This window comes from Gadus morhua, chromosome 12, assembly GCF_902167405.1.
Source record: "Gadus morhua chromosome 12, gadMor3.0, whole genome shotgun sequence".
NCBI classification, from domain to species: Eukaryota; Metazoa; Chordata; class Actinopteri; order Gadiformes; family Gadidae; genus Gadus; species Gadus morhua.
Genome location: NC_044059.1, coordinates 14,104,175 through 14,121,163, shown reverse-complemented (window position 1 = coordinate 14,121,163; position 16,989 = coordinate 14,104,175). Strand labels below are relative to the sequence as shown.

General features: G+C 42.3%; 1 protein-coding gene across 5 annotated transcripts in view; it reads right to left on the bottom strand.

The window, feature by feature from the left end:
* lepr (leptin receptor) overlaps window positions 1-16,989 on the bottom strand; it is a 64,443-nt gene that overhangs the window by 30,329 nt on the left and 17,125 nt on the right. For all 5 annotated transcript variants that reach the window (XM_030372791.1, XM_030372792.1, XM_030372790.1 and 2 more), the window contains 10 exons: window positions 16,611-16,756; window positions 13,970-14,111; window positions 9,432-9,592; window positions 8,899-8,998; window positions 7,338-7,437; window positions 3,792-4,018; window positions 3,106-3,260; window positions 2,509-2,662; window positions 1,911-1,993; window positions 1,539-1,752 (listed from right to left, as the gene is read on the bottom strand). In XM_030372791.1, coding sequence (XP_030228651.1) covers window positions 1,539-1,752; window positions 1,911-1,993; window positions 2,509-2,662; window positions 3,106-3,260; window positions 3,792-4,018; window positions 7,338-7,437; window positions 8,899-8,998; window positions 9,432-9,592; window positions 13,970-14,111; window positions 16,611-16,756 — 1,482 coding nt within the window. The remainder of the gene's footprint in view (window positions 1-1,538; window positions 1,753-1,910; window positions 1,994-2,508; window positions 2,663-3,105; window positions 3,261-3,791; window positions 4,019-7,337; window positions 7,438-8,898; window positions 8,999-9,431; window positions 9,593-13,969; window positions 14,112-16,610; window positions 16,757-16,989) is intronic.

Below are 16,989 nucleotides of genomic sequence, written 5' to 3'. Positions count from 1 at the left end.
TGTCACTGAAATTCGCTGCAGCACAGGGACTCTGTTTTAGTGTCTATAGGCGAACAGAGCAAACCGGCGCGTAAGTGTGGCTTGTTCAGCTGCAGCCGCAGCAGCCTCCCCCTCTATTTGTGTCATTCATTCTGGCTCGTACTAATAGCCCTGAATGTCCAAATCCAACAATAGATTTTCAAAATCCACTTTGGCTGTTTCACATTGCAAATTTGTTCTCGCGGGTAAGAAACATGGCGGACATTGTGTTTACATCTTGTACGCAAGCTCCCGCTCCCCCTCATTTCTTATTGGTGGGCTGACAAATGTGCGGAACCAGTGGTTTGTAGTCCTCAGCCCTTCTAGCAGGCAAGCAAAGTTCTCCCGAGATCACGTAAAACGCGTCATTTGACGCCATCTCGGGAGAAAATTAGATCAGGAAAGCTGGACCAAGGGAAGACTGGGTTAGACTGAGGGAAAAAAAACGTATTTTTCTTATTACAATAGCGATTTTATAATGAGAGAACGCCGGTTCTGAATGGGTGAAGTATCCCTTTAAAGGTCCCATGGCATGCTACTTTATGGATGATTTTAAATAGATATTAGTGGGCCCCTAACAGAGTATTTGAAGACGTTCCCGAAATTCAGCCGTGGTGCAGAATTACATCCACTACAAGCCAGTCACACATTGAGCTTTCCCCAAACGTGCCGTTTCGGTGTCTGTAGCTTTAATGCAAATGAGGAGAAGAGAGGCAGTCAAGGAGGAGGGTTGGGGTGTGGCCCTGAGCAGCTTGCGGCCACGGTACCATGCCCTCTGTTTACAGTGGATGTATCGCAATGGCGAGGCGCACACAGGCTTTGGCCGCGTTCTGTAAATATTCTAGAACACTCCGGGTGCTCCGGCGGGAGTCCTGGAGCTCTATATCTAAATAATATCATATAATACATATATATCTATATCATATAATACATATTATCACGGCCGAAAGTTGTGTGCGCCTCCAGACGATATTATGCTCGTGGCAGCGGGCGAAGGGCAGCATGTCACAGTTCATGTACTTCAGGGAGTCAAGGCCAAAGTTCTTTTCCCCAAATTCCTTCTCAACCATGGCCGAGATAACCCCAACTACAGTCACATTGTGGAAACATCAGAGACGTCAAAGAACCAACATGTTAACAGCAGAACGGTTATCCAAATAACAAAGAAGTGTACAACACTTGCATTAATGTGTGTAATCACACACACACACACACACACACACACACATGGCGCTCGCACGGTCATAGATCACTGTCACATTGGCGGGCCAAATTCTCTGGGCGGGCGTGGCAGAAAAAGGGGAGGTAACTTGGCCCCTTATAACGACATATGGGGCCAAATTCCAATTCAGCGCGCATGAACTTCAAACTTTTCAAAGGCGAGCAGGATAGCTAGTGCTCGTTTTACACAAACACAAGTTTTAGCCAGTGGGGGACCATAGGCAGGCTAGGGAAACTCATATAAATCTTAAAAAAAGCTCAGAAATTGAGATTTTCATGCCATGAGACCTTTAACTCACGTTTGAACTGTCTCCCCAAAGTCATTTTGATGTTGTTGTTGGAGTTGCCGAGGCTGTTGAAGGCCTCCACCGTGACAGTGTGGACCTCCTGATTCCACTCAAAGCTGTGGGAGGAGACCATGCCTATCTTCTCGCTGATGATGGTGCCCCAAGAGGTCTGGTGCTGAACGACTAATCCATCCACACAATAGGATTGTTCCTCCATTGCAAGATGCTGAAAAGAGGGCAAGATCGTGATAGAGAAGGAGCAAAAGAAAACCATAGGAGATATGAGATATGAATAAAATATCATATTTTCAGGTTAACATAACTTGAATTCTTTAAAGGACTTCCTTTTATCTTTGACCTATCAACTTCCTAGCGTTTATGTACCTTCAATAGAAGAGTGACGTTGGTTATGTTTCTGTGTAGATCATCCTCAAAAACTCTCCAGAAATCAGGGCCATTATCAGGGGCTAGGAGAGAAAAACATGCTGGTGTGTTATATTAATCATAAGCAGGGGTGCACATAACTTTTTAGGGGGTTTCTCAGGTTTACCAGGAGATGGTGTTTTGTATGCACCCAACGCTTAGCCCCACAAGTAACATCTGACAGGATGTTGCGATCAGCTGATTTTGCAGTTAGTTGCGCAAAAGCGTTGTGACGTTACGCATTCCTGATTATGGGCTAGATATGTGCTTGCGTACCAGTTATGTGCACCCCTGATCATAAGTGCAGACCTTTTTAATTAAACTTTAATCTGCTGGCACGGCGCTTTGAGCATATTTTTTTGCGTTGTCAAGTCTGGTCGATAATTGTATTTTCTGTTAATGTTGGATTTGTAGCTTTTTGATATTGTAACCTTTAAAAGGCAGAGGTGAAGATTAAGTGCTTAACCCAACTGACAAAATTACTACATGTGAGAATCAACAGTTAGCATACTAAAAGCCAAACCAGGTAAATAGGAGATTGGGGTTAATGGTGGCTTACCTCTTCTATTCAGGGGTACGGAGTACACAGACTCTGTCCAGTCACTCCAGTAGCCGACGCCCCTGGTGGACATGCAGCGTACCTGCACCACGTAGACCCTGCACATGTCTGCGACTCGCACTTCTGACCAGGAAGCCCCCATTGGGCTCTGTACCTGCAAGCACCAACACATTTGAACAAAATGATGGTAATGTCGATAAAAATGTACCACTTCACTGCATTTTTATCCTCTCCACCAAAACCACCCAAGCGGATAAGGACTAAATTTATACTTTCTAATTTCTAATTTAGCAATGCTAGCTTGAAGAAGCACTCAGCCATAGAATCTGAGATGCAGACGTTTTTTTTTTATATTTGGGCCCCTAAATTAAAAAGGCAGTTTAACTAATTTCCACCTTTCTTATTTCTCTCTTTCTCTATTAGAAGTGTATTTAACTTTAGGCAGATTTATAGTTCTGGTTCCAAATAAATGTAAGTGCGTATTATCTGTTTTTGACGTCTACTACATGTTGTGCCTCCGTAAGGAGCAGTATGAAGGAGAGGCTGTGACAGGGACCATAAATGAACACACAGTTGCTGAAAAAGCCTGGCGCTTACCGTCCACTTTGGGTGGGCGCTCACAGTGGAGGGTGAGTGGTAGCGGAGCTGGCACTGGACCCCCTCAACGGGCAGTAAAGGAGGCTCCCAGGTCACCCTGAGCACCTTGCTGCTCTCACTCACCCCCTCCACGTTAGACGGCTTGTGGGATTTCACTGTGCACGACAAACAATATATCCCCTCCGATCAAGACGGATATGAAACCAATACTTTCACAGCCAGACACTCGGTTAAGTTAGACACAATAAGGTGGCCTCAATAAGAATACCTGCCAAGATATTTACACTAGCGATCACTATAAAATGTGTCTCTGTTTCTTTCTGGTTTCCTCTCACATTATTTCACACGAAAACAACACACACACACACACACACAAAGGTAATCTATAGTAACTGTTTTAGTAACCTCTTTATACTAACTTTCTAGCTCAGGCAGTTAGGTTTTGGCATGACAGCCCAAATTCAATGACTAAAGTAAGAGTAAAAAAGTTTATTTATTTACTTTTTTTTTTTTTTTTAGGGAATCATTTATAATTTCTTCATGGCAAAATGCCCCGAGCCCTCTTTTATTCCTAAACTTGACACACACACACACACACACACACACACACACACACACACACACACACACACACACACACACACACACACACACACACACACACAAACACAGGCCGTGTAGCTCACCGTGGTCTGTAGGGGACACATAGAAGGCCCTTGACCTGACGGGGCCCAGCTTAGAGTCCACCTCCAGCCAGAGCTTGTAGCAGCTCATCCTCAGGGGATGGATGGTGCAGCGCTTCACCCTCTCGCCCTGCCTCTCTGGCTGGCAGGCCACCCGCCGTGTCTCCCCCGTCACCACCTGCCCGGAACTCTCCCTCCTCTCCATCTCAACGCAAGGTACATCCGCCCACCTTTGATTGAAGAAGAGGATGTGATACAAACCAAGGTCAAATAACATAAATAAAACATTTCTAAAGGCATAGATACATCCTTCAAAACATTCACACATATGTTCATGTTCCATTACCCAAAGGGATGAGTAATGGAAGTTTTAGGTTCACTGTATCTTGTTAAGTTAAGGTGCATTATACCTTAATCCTAGTTCTTTCTTTCCAGGAGGAACATTTGGAGAAATCCAGTGATGTGAACTAGTGTTATGTGTGTACAATTGAACAGAGTTCATGGTTATCACTTGCACTTTAGCAAACCTTAGCTATGGATTTTAAAGGGGACATATTATACCACCAGGTGTGAGTGTGATTAGCCCTTACAAGCCGTTTCGAAAATCTGTCACTTATGACATCACTAGTGGGCGTGGCCACCTAGATCTGTGCTGGATAGATGAGCAACGTTTACTTCAGTCCACTGGGTAGGCTAGTAGACTGATCTATCCAGCACACATCTAGGTGGACAGTAGGGCTGAACGATTATTCGAATTCGCGATGCAGTAGATCGCGGTATACAAATCACAAAGGCTGCGATTAAAAATCAAAGGAAAAAAATTAGAGCTGTCAAGCGATTAAAATATTTAATCGTGATTAATCGCATTAATGTCATAGTTAACTCACGATTAATCGCGATTAATCACAAAATATTTTTCTATGCTAAATATCCCTTGATTTTTTTGTCCCATAATTCTTCTCATTTTAATTCTCTTATCAACATGGTGAAGTGCATCGGCTTGCCTTGTGCAAATGATTTTTTATTGATAACAACATTGGCATATACTGATCAAAACAGGACGATACAAAAAAAGAGCCTATAGTGCAATTAAACGACTGCTTTGAACAAATGTCATTTGAACATAGCAGTCAGGCTACTGCTTCTTTGTTTTGAGCCAAAGAAAAAAAAAAAAAAAAAAGTTTTTTTTTTTTTTTTTAATAAAATAATTTTTAACGCCGTTAAATTTGGTTTGCGTTAACGCCGTTAATAACGCGTTTAACTGACAGCTCTAAAAAAAATGTAATTTGTTACCGTTACCGACTTGAAATCAGTACAATTCATTTATTTTTATTTTATTTTACAATTCAACAGTTAAAGAAGTTTATAATATAAATTAATCTCAACACATCAGCCTGGCCTAAAGGAAAGAGCAGTTTTTATGGTGCTTCCAATGTTGTGTTGGTCACACCAAAGAATGATTTATTTCTTTTTTAGTGAACAATACACAACATAAGGAACTTAATAAATTATAAAAATATTTAGCATATTTTTCTATGCTAAATATCCCTTGATTTTTTTGTCCCATAATTCTTCTCATTTTAATTCTCTTATCAACATGGTGAAGTGCATCGGCTTGCCTTGTGCAAATGATTTTTTATTGATAACAACATTGGCATATACTGATCAAAACAGGACGATACAAAAAAAGAGCCTATAGTGCAATTAAACGACTGCTTTGAACAAATGTCATTTGAACATAGCAGTCAGGCTACTGCTTCTTTGTTTTGAGCCAAAGAAAAAAAAAAAAAAAAAGTTTTTTTTTTTTTTTTTAATAAAATAATTTTTAACGCCGTTAAATTTGGTTTGCGTTAACGCCGTTAATAACGCGTTTAACTGACAGCTCTAAAAAAAATGTAATTTGTTACCGTTACCGACTTGAAATCAGTACAATTCATTTATTTTTATTTTATTTTACAATTCAACAGTTAAAGAAGTTTATAATATAAATTAATCTCAACACATCAGCCTGGCCTAAAGGAAAGAGCACTTTTTATGGTGCTTCCAATGTTGTGTTGGTCACACCAAAGAATGATTTATTTCTTTTTTAGTGAACAATACACAACATAAGGAACTTAATAAATTATAAAAATATTTAGCATATTTTTCTATGCTAAATATCCCTTGATTTTTTTGTCCCATAATTCTTCTCATTTTAATTCTCTTATCAACATGGTGAAGTGCATCGGCTTGCCTTGTGCAAATGATTTTTTATTGATAACAACATTGGCATATACTGATCAAAACAGGACGATACAAAAAAAGAGCCTATAGTGCAATTAAACGACTGCTTTGAACAAATGTCATTTGAACATAGCAGTCAGGCTACTGCTTCTTTGTTTTGAGCCAAAGAAAAAAAAAAAAAAAATTTTTTTTTTTTTTTTTAAATAAAATAATTTTTAACGCCGGTAAATTTGGTTTGCGTTAACGCCGTTAATAACGCGTTTAACTGACAGCTCTAAAAAAAATGTAATTTGTTACCGTTACCGACTTGAAATCAGTACAATTCATTTATTTTTATTTTATTTTACAATTCAACAGTTAAAGAAGTTTATAATATAAATTAATCTCAACACATCGGCCTGGCCTAAAGGAAAGAGCAGTTTTTATGGTGCTTCCAATGTTGTGTTGGTCACACCAAAGAATGATTTATTTCTTTTTTAGTGAACAATACACAACATAAGGAACTTAATAAATTATAAAAATCGGACATTAAATCGCAATCATATTATTGGTCAGAATAATCGTAATTCGATTATTTCCCCAAATCGTTCAGCCCTAGTGGACACGCCCACTTGTGATGTCATAAGGGGCAGATTTTCGAAACGGCTTGTAAGGGCAAATCACACTCACACCTGGTGGTATAATATGTCCCCTTTAATTGTGATACAGATTTGGATGAATTGGGAAAAGTGCTGCAAGAGGAATTTACGGTGAATTTACTGTCAGCACCATTCAAGAGTTTATGAGCATATCTGTCGCGATTGCTCTATGATTTGCTCCACAGGCATTGGTTCTTAGACAGGTGAGGGGCGTGGCGGGCGGAGCTGGGCACCGCAACGTGGCACACCTGGACCTCATCAACTAATCACACGCCTTCTTAAGCCTGGCGGGGACTTCTCGTCTGCGCCAGATTATTCCGTCTCATTCGGTATTTTGGCTGATGTGTGTACATTGACCTTCGATTCGCTAACCTGATTCTGTGATTCCTAAATGTCGTGTTATCCTTTCGCCAGTTCCTCGCCAGTGGACTATCCCCGGACCGCAACACTCTCCGGTGCCTCCGCCAGCTACGCCTACCCGCTCCTGTCTTCGCCTTGCCCGCTGGTTATCTTTTGAGTTCTACTTTACTGACAATAAACCGTGGATTGTCCGTACTGTCTCTGTCTCTGCATCCTGGGTCCTAACCAACCTTTACACCAACCGTAACAATATCACCAACCTTATCAATGTCCTGCATGTACTTGTAAAACTAGTTAGGTGTGAAGAAATGTTTTGAACTGAAATTACCTCGAGAGGAATTTGAGCGTAATCCAGTGGTCCTTTTCCCAGCTGCAGGTCATTGCGTCGATGTCCCCGTTGGTTTCACATGTTATATCGATGACAGCACCTAGGGTAGAACGAAACCTTTAAGCAACGCGAGAGAGAGAGAGAGAGAGAGAGAGAGAGAGAGAGAGAGAGAGAGAGAGATAATGAGGCGAGTGAGTGAGTGAATAAGTGAGTGAGAGAGAAATAGAGAGAATGTGTAGTTTAATTTACCGTCAATAAGGCTTGAGAAGGGTAAAAACCATTGGGGATCTATGGCTTAGTCCATTATCTCTATATATTATATTATGGACAATCATATACTAATTGAATGTAAAGGTATATTTTCCATGACTAAAGGTAAACTAGAACTGCAAGCAGTTATGCAGGGGTCCAAGAAGTGTGCATTTCGCCGGCACAACGCGACAAGAAATGTGCATTTCGCCGGCACAACGCGAAGCAAGTATTCAAAACGCTACCGTGAACAACATGTGGATATAAAGGTTTTGACTGTGGGAGCTTCGGTGTGGGAGTTATAGCCTAAAACGCGTTTTCAGAACATTCCATTGGCCAAATAGGAGATAGACAATGTCGTCGTTTTTTGGCGCCGCCCTGTGGCGAAATTTTCCAAAGACAATTTTCCTTTGCCAAATAACTCCCACCCACATTAATAATTCTTGGCCATATTTTCTATAAAGACTCGGGTTGGCCCCTTGATGGTTTCCCTTGAGTTTGAAGAACATTCCTTTGGCCAATTAGAAGATATACAATTTCCTCGTTTATAGCGCCCCCTTAGGGCGTAATTTTCCGAATTTTTATTCGAACGCCGTTAAGGGTGGCGCTAACATGTGTGTTAAATTTGGACTCGATCCGATGTGTAATTTTGGATTTCTTTGGATTTTTGATATTCCACGTCTAATTTAGCTAATAAACCAATATTCAAAACGCTACCGTTTCGTCGTCAAAGGTCGCATCAAAAAAGTGTGGTGTCGATTGGTCAAGAAATGTGGGAGGAGTAGGGAAAAAACAGTTTTGCGGTTTTCGCGATTTTGCGAAAAAAAATTGTCGACGCAAATGGGCGTGGCCTATGCCAAAAGATGCAGCAGACTCCACTGAATATGTGGGTACAAGTTTTTGACTGTGGGAGGTTCGGTGTGGGAGTTATAGCCCCAAACGCGTTTTCCCTTGGTATAGCGCCACCTAGTGGCCGGCGTGTCTGGATTTGGTCGTCTGCTTAGAACTCAGGGACCTGGATCTAGTCATGCAATTGGCGTGTCGGCACCATTTACGGTTTGGGCTGTGGGCACACTTTTAGGATTAGCATGTCGGAATAATAATAATAATCCTTACAAAAACAATAGGGATCCAACCTGTTGGCTTGGACCCCTAATAATAAATCCCTTTGAATCTTGAATATTGAGAGTGAGCATTAGAGTGAGGGCCACAGAGAGACAGAGACAGAGAGAGAGAGAAATAGAGACAGAGGGAGAGAGAATTAGAGAGCGAGACAGAGAGAGAGAGACAAACAGAAAGGGAAAGAGCCCACCTTCCACATAAATCTGGCTGTAGGGGATATTCCACTCCTGTGTGCACTGCAGCAGGTCATAGATACGGTTCTGGGAGGGCAGCACCGTGATCTGGCTCACCTAGTGGCAGTTAAAGATAAGGGGAGAGAGAGAGGAAAGGACAAAGAGAAAGAGATAGAGAATAGAGGGGTTTTCATATTTTTGTAGAACAAGGTACAGCTATCGTTTGAGATAAACGGAGGCACGGTATAAGACACATTTTCCTATAAACAAACAGTTGGGAATGCGTTGGCAAAACAATAGCACCCGATATTAAAAAACAGATGCTTAACATGCATGTCTATATACATAATCTACAAAAACAATTATTTTTGCAAACAGAAATAATGCATGGATGTGCAAAACACACATGTCGTCCATGTTATGCTACTCTATAACATGAAAGTGTTAAACTATACATAAATACTACATGCACGTGAGTAATAAAAAAAATAATATAGACAGCAAAACAGCCAATGGTCTGTTTGAACTAACTAGAAGGACCTGTATCTACCCAGCGGTTGATGGCACTGTACTGGCGACCGGGAATGAGGTGTTTTATGTTGGTCCTCCAGATGGCAGAGCTAGCGTTAGCGCTGCGGTCGTTGAACACACAGTAAACGGTGACGTTCTGGCCCGGCTTCGCAACCACCTTCTCTGGGATGTAGCTGACCGCTACAACAACAACAACAACAACAACAACAACAGCATGACACTTGTTGGTCACTTCTGTCTGAGGCTGATGTGAGGCTTCAAAATGATTTTCTGCTCCCCCCTTAAGCGGAATTGAGGCGGCGTGAAGTGCCGTTCATGAAATGCACGGCCAGTCAACACAAGGCCATTGCATGTATAGTTGTTGAAATGTATAGCATTTGGCTGTAAGGTTGCTGCGGACAGGCAGTTTGCCCTCTCAGCCTAAAGAGCTATTTTCCACGGTGAGCCTGTGGTGACCCACAAGTAAGACTGAGCGACATTCACCGAGGGACTGTACCTTTAAGGGAAATGGTTATGGGATAGCAGTTCCAGTATAACGTGGTGTGTGTCCATTTGACCTCACTCTCGGTTGAGGTGATGTTTTATATTGTGGAGTGGAGAGTAAAGCTGACTCAACGCATCTCCATCTCTTGTCTCCTCATTGATTGCACTCCACAAGCCAAACGTTACAAATCACACTTTAAATCATGAGTTCCCTTTTTACACTGTAAGCCACTTTCGATGAAAGCTTCTGCTAAATGACTAATGGTAAATAGCAACAATGGTGCAAACTAATCAGTTCAAATAACAAAACAGGGAATATTTCTTTTTTTGATATACTGCTTGTTGCGTTGTTCAAATCTCAATTTAGATTTAGAAGGTTTATTATCAAAAACACACTTATTGACAATTTCTCAAACACCACATTTGGCGCGCATTTTGTTAATCTTCTTTGAACTATTATATTTCAGGGGTTATTTTGGAGCTCTTAAAGGTCCCATGACATGCTATTTTATGTATTCTTTAATATAGGTATTAGTGGGCAACTAACACAGTATTCAAAGACGTTCCCGAAATTCAGCCGTGGTGCAGAGTTACAGCCACTCCGAGCCAGTCGCACATTGAGCTTCCCCCAAATGCGCTGTTTTGGTGTCTGTAGCTATAATGCAAATGAGGAGGAGCGAGGCGGGTCAAGGAGGAGGGTGGGGGTGTGGCCCTGAGCAGCTTGCAGCCACGGTACCATGCGCTCTGTTTACAGTGGATGTATCGCAATGGCGAGGCGCACACAGCCTTTAGCCGTGTTCTGTAAATATTCTAGAACACACGGGAGTCCTGGAGCTCTAAATCTAAATATTATCATATAGCCTACATAGATATCTATATCATATAATATATATTATAACGGCCAAAAGCTGTGTTAGCCGATATTATGAATCTCAAACGACCGCGTTGGGTTCTCCGACGTTCCTGGTTCTTCAACGTCCTCATCAATGTGAAGTAGACTGAACCGCGACAAGGAGGAGAAAGGGATCGTTGCCGGGCAGCGCTTAGGCACCTCCGCCTCCGGCGGTGGTCCCTCAGCGGGTCTCAAGCTGGAGACATTCGCCGCCAACAATCCCTTTCTCCTCCATGTCGTGGTTCATGTTCTTGAGGGAGTCAAAGCCAAAGTTCCTTCCCCCCAATTCATTCTCAACCTTGGCTGAGATAACCCCCAATACGAGTCTCGTTGTAGAAATACCAGAGACGAGAGTCCGACAGAACGGTTATCCAAATAACAAGGAAGTGTACAACACTTGCGTTAGACGAGAGTCCGACGTGTTATGCGCCATAACGCCAAAAGCAGAACGGTTATCCAAATAATAAGGAAGTGTTGCGTTACAGGAACACTTGCGTTACAGTCCTGGAGCTCTATATCTAAATAATATCATATAATACATAGAAATCGATATCATTTAATACATATTATCACGGCCAAAAGCTGTGTGCGCCTCCAGACAATATTATGAATCACAAACGACTTTGTCGGGTTCTGCGACGTCTCTGGTTCTTCCACTTTCACATCAACCTGAAGTCGACTGAACCGGGCGCTGCCTGCTGCCGGCTGCCCGCTGCCGGGGGATGGTGCCTCGCGGCAACCGCCGGCATGTCGCAGTTCATGTACTTCAGCCAGTCAAAGCCAAAGTTCCTTTCCCCCAATTCCTTCTCAACCATGGCTCAGATAACCCCCACAACAGTCTCGTTGTGGAAATACAAGACACGTCAAAGAACCGACAAGAAACACTTGCGTTACAGTGTGTGTATTCACACACACACACACACACACATGTGGCGCTCGCACGGTCGAGTCTCATTGGCGGGCCAACGTCTCTGGGCGGGCCAGGCAGAGTAAGGGGAGGAGCTGAGATTCCTGATGACGTCATGAATACAGACATTCCAAATCAGCGCACTTGAGCCTCCGTTTTTTCAAAGGCGAGCAGAACAGCTAGTGCTCGTTTTACACCAAACGCAAGTTTTAGCCATTGGGGGACCATAGGCAGGCTAGGGGAACTCATATTTACGTTAGAAAACCTCATAAAGTGAGATTTTCATGTCATGGGACCTTTAAGGGAACAACCTGTATTCGGCAAATTGGTTTCCATAGAAACATCTTGCTCCTATGTCTGATTTGGGATAAAAAACATGACTATGCTTGGATAGTTGTGGCAGTGGCTCTTAGAAAAATGAAAACTCCACATGAATCATTTATTCATTGCAGACAATGAACAAATATATGTGAAGTAAACAAGACACAATTTACTCTGAGAAACTATGGCAGCACTGCCAAAAGTACATAATAATTGTTGGTGCTCAAAGGCATGCTAGAATCTGACCTTCGGGTTGTGAAAGTCCTGGTGAATTGGAGTATGAACATTGATTATTTATTTAGATGATGTTTGTTTTCATGTGCGTGCATTGAGTCTGAGCAAATTCGGGAGAAATAACAAAATGCAAACATAAACAGTCATGAACCGTTATCTCTAACACATCTGTCACAGTACCACAAGGCTATCTTGCATGGCACCGTTATCTTGCGCAAACCAAACAAGACAGTGAACAGACACCTCGCTCTTGGGATGAGTCCGGCTGCACTGAAAGGCCCGCATTGATTAGTAATCTTGGGATTCTTTATTGGTTTTCATGAGGCACACAGACGGTTCTTGCACAAACACACACCGCAGGAAAAGCGATACCAAATTGTAAGCATCCATTTTCAGGCTGCAGGGGTGATTGGTTAGCATGCGGCACTGATGACGGCACTGACTCAAGCACAGATGACTCCAAGGAGGGACACCTTCATCTTTCCACAGTCTTGAAGCTGAGACGGTGGAAAGACATCAGCATCAGTCCTTACATATCCTCAGACAGCCACCGTAGGTGAGACCCTAACCTTCGGTGGCTTCCTCATGCGTTTCTAATCAATTCCTTACGAGTGATACCGACAATGAAGACGACCTCCAACCCAGGCGGTGCTGACACGTGAGCGAGGTGTCCACTAATGACTTGACCTCTTGAAAGTGTGTGTCTTTGCACTGTTAACACCTGCAATGTTTTGATTTTTTCTTCCTCTTTTTATTTCCGGCAAGACCAGGCACGTGGAAATGCATTTCTGTCAGCCGCAGTCTAAAGACGTACCTGGTCTATCAGAATGGAAATTATTTGTTTATTTGCAGAAAGCGTTCCTTTTGGACGCATGTGGAGACGCATTCTAATACCTGGTGTAAGCTGACTGAGCTTTACACTTGTGATTGGATCCCCCAAGATGCATGTTAATGCCAAGTGTGAACCGGGCCTGAGGGTTTGTGTGTGTGTGTGTGTGTGTGTGTGTGTGTGTGTGTGTGTGCGTGCGTGTGAATTTTCTGTCGATGTGTGTATGCCTATTCATCTGCTGACAGTGTAGATATCCAAATAAATTGTATTTGTGTGTGTGTGTGTGTGTGTCAGTCTGTGTGTATGTTAAAAGGAGGTTTGTAAGATTGCAGCCCATGTAAGTGTGTGTGTGTGTGTGTGTGTGTGTGTGTGTGTGTGTGTGTGTGTGTGTGTGTGTGTGTGTGTGTGTGTGTGTGTGTGTGTGTGTGTGTGTGGGCCAGATTTATAGCTTGGAAGTGAAGTGACCTTTGGTCTAACATAAATAAGCTGATGAATGATTGAATATACCACAATCGATGCGTAAATTGTGTGATTATCAGTTTAGAAGTCCAATGCTTGTAATGCAAGCAGCGGATTGAAGGTGCTTTTATATTTGCCAAGACCTAAATAAATCGATAATCAATTAAAATATATAATGAAAAACAATCGATTGTTTTTTTATTTTATTCTATTGTCAATAACAATATTAATATTATCAATATTGTGTTTGATGATGCGAGCTATTGTAAAGCTTTAATTTCCCCTCGGTGATGAGAAAAGTACCAATGCATGTATGTATGTATCTGCCTATTATAAAGTATGATTGAACACAGTGTACTGCCCTGCGCTAGTTTAGCCCAGGACGGATGTAACAGTGTGAGAGTTAGCAGTAGTGGGATGACAGGCCCTTACTGTCCAGGTAGATATGGTGAGGTTGGCTCCAGGCGCTCCAGAGATAGGGGTGGCCTGGTAGGGAGCAGCGGACCTGGAAGGTGTAGTTCAGCCTGGGGCTCAGGTCCAGGAACACCCTGGGCTCCCCAGACACATTTACCACCTGGGGCAGGAAAAATAGATAAACAGATTCTCTTCTACTAAGACTAATAAAGACAAATAAGATATCGATAAACTGCAATGCTGACTGACAAGCATGCATACTATACGGGCTATACGGCTCACGATACACATAGAGAAGGTACACACACGCACACACATCGCACCACAATACGCACAAATCTCTACCAACACAAGCACATAAATCTAGAGTAGACTAACACACACACACACACACATACAACAGCACAACAAAACACACACACACATCTAGGCTCACACACACACACACACACACACACACACACACACACACACACACACACACACACACACACACACACACACACAGCAGCGTATTAGGCTCAATCAACATAACATCAATGATATTGACTTGATATTAGCTGGCATGTTGCACAGATATTGGGACGGATGAGTCAATGATATGTGGTGTCACGGCAACACAATGGCTCTCAGAGGGCGTCTTGTTTTCAATCTCGCCCAGCTGCAGCATGACTGTGTGTGTGACAGCCGGGCTCATGGCAGTTGAAGGCACTGCCATAGACAGTGCTTGGAACTGTCCAGAATTTATATCCATAGCATGGTTTGTTTGTTTTGCTAAATTCTATATGAAAGGGGACATATTATGAAACAACACTTTTCCTTGGATTTGGGGTGTTGTTGTGGGTCTCTGGTGCTCCCACACGCATACAAACTTTGAAGTTAGCCTGTACATGATTTTTTGAGTGAGATATGCATTTCTGAAAGTACCCTGCCTACAGTTACCAAACGACCGAGTCAGTTTCAGCGATCCCTCCTACGTAGGAAGGCGGGTACATTTGGATATTACCACCCACTTCACCACCCACTCCATCAGAGCATAGATACGATTTTGTGGACCAGCGGACGAGCGCTGGGCTGAGATGTTCGCGCATTTCAGAAGCAGGGAGATTCCATACAATAGATGTCTAATTTGTCAGTTTGCCATGTGACTGCATGGCAGGTAGTCTGGCGGAGCTGCCGGACTGCCACCAGTTTCCCCCGCCGGAGCTGCCGGAGTGCCGCCAGAGCTTCGGATAAATTGCCGGCGAACCGCTCTAGCCGAGCCTTCTCTCGGAGGGATGCTAAAGTGTGTTGCATAGCGACCGTCGTGCATTTTGAAGGCAGCCAGGAGGGACAACTTTTTTGTATTCTTTAATAAAACAGCTACTTTGACTCTTTGAAGTAGTGTGTCTATGACTTTCGTTTTGCCATGATAGTAACCGTTGTATAAAAGCAATAGATCACTTCAGTCAGTGGTATGTGCTCATTATACCACTGTGAAGGGGGTCGCCGGCCCTCCACTGCGCGTCGGGCCGAACAACGCCCCTTAACAGTGGTATAATGAGCACATACCACAGCCTGTCGTGATCTATTGCTTAATTATATTATATAGATAGGCCTACATTATATATTATTATTATTATTATTATTATTATATTATATTTAGAGCTGTCAGTTAAACGCGTTATTAACGGCGTTAACGCAAACCAATTTTAACGGCGTTAATTTTTTTATCGCGCGATTAACGCAATTATTATATTTAAAAAATAAAATAAAAATAAATTGACTGCTATGTTCAAATGACATTTGTTCAAAGCAGTCGTTTAATTGCACTATAGGCTCTTTTTTTGTATCGTCCTGTTTTGATCAGTATATGCCAATGTTGTTATCAATAAAAAATAATTTGCACAAGGCAAGCCGATGCACTTCACCATGTTGATGAGAGAATTAAAATGAGAAGAATTATGGGACAAAAAAATCAAGGGATATTTAGCATAGAAAAAGAATTTGTGATTAATTGCGATTAATCGTGAGTTAACTATGACATTAATGCGATTAATCACGATTAAATATTTTAATCGCTTGACAGCTCTAATTATATTATATAGATATAGATATAGATATAGAGCTCTGGGAGTCCGCAAACGGCAACAATCACTTCGGCTCCACGCTGTGGTTCAGTCTGACAGCTCATTTGTATGCAATGGGCACCAGCTCATTTGCATTAAAGCTACAGACACCAGTAACAGCCCATTCTGAAGGGACCGAAAAAGACGGGAATAGCGGCAAGCAAGAATTTTTTTCTACTAGATATTTCCAGCAAACAGCTTCAAAAACATGTTTTATGTCTCCTCTAAAAGCCTTTTATCTGAGGTATTTCAGCTTTATTTAGTTGAGCAACAAAGCATAAAAAAAATTAAGCATCCACCACCTTAATACAATCCTAATGCAAGCTCACAATCCACAAAACTGTTCTGAGATACGGATGAATGCCTTCGATGTCAGTAAAATACAGTTAAATAATGAAGGAATATTTAGACAAACAAACAGACTTAAATGTCCTCAAAATCTCGATTTTTTTTTTTTTCATGACAATGTGCAATGTAAAGCTGAGCTGTGGGAGGAATACTTATATGCAGACACGCTTCTTGCATGCATCACACTGAGAGCGGGCACCTACCTGCCATACAGGCCAGGTGCTGTTGAATGTGTAGCGCACCTTGTAGCGGTCTGGGCTGGCAGCTGACTGAGATGGATCCCAGTATAAAACCAGCTGTCCCTGAACCGTCTGGGTGTGAGTCACATTAACTGGAGGACTTGGTTTGACTGGAAAGAAAACACCAAAAAATGCCAAAACCCAAACCAAGGCAGTAGGAAAACTAGACACATAGGACAATGTTGTAGTGGTAATAAAATTAGCTTACAACGAAGGAAAAAAAAAAAAAAATCCTCCGTTTAGACCTATGCAATCCACCTGATGATAGCAATAAGGCCAATGATCTTTCCTACACTGGCTCACAGGGATTTGTCAACCCTGACGACTGTCGGATGTCTAATTA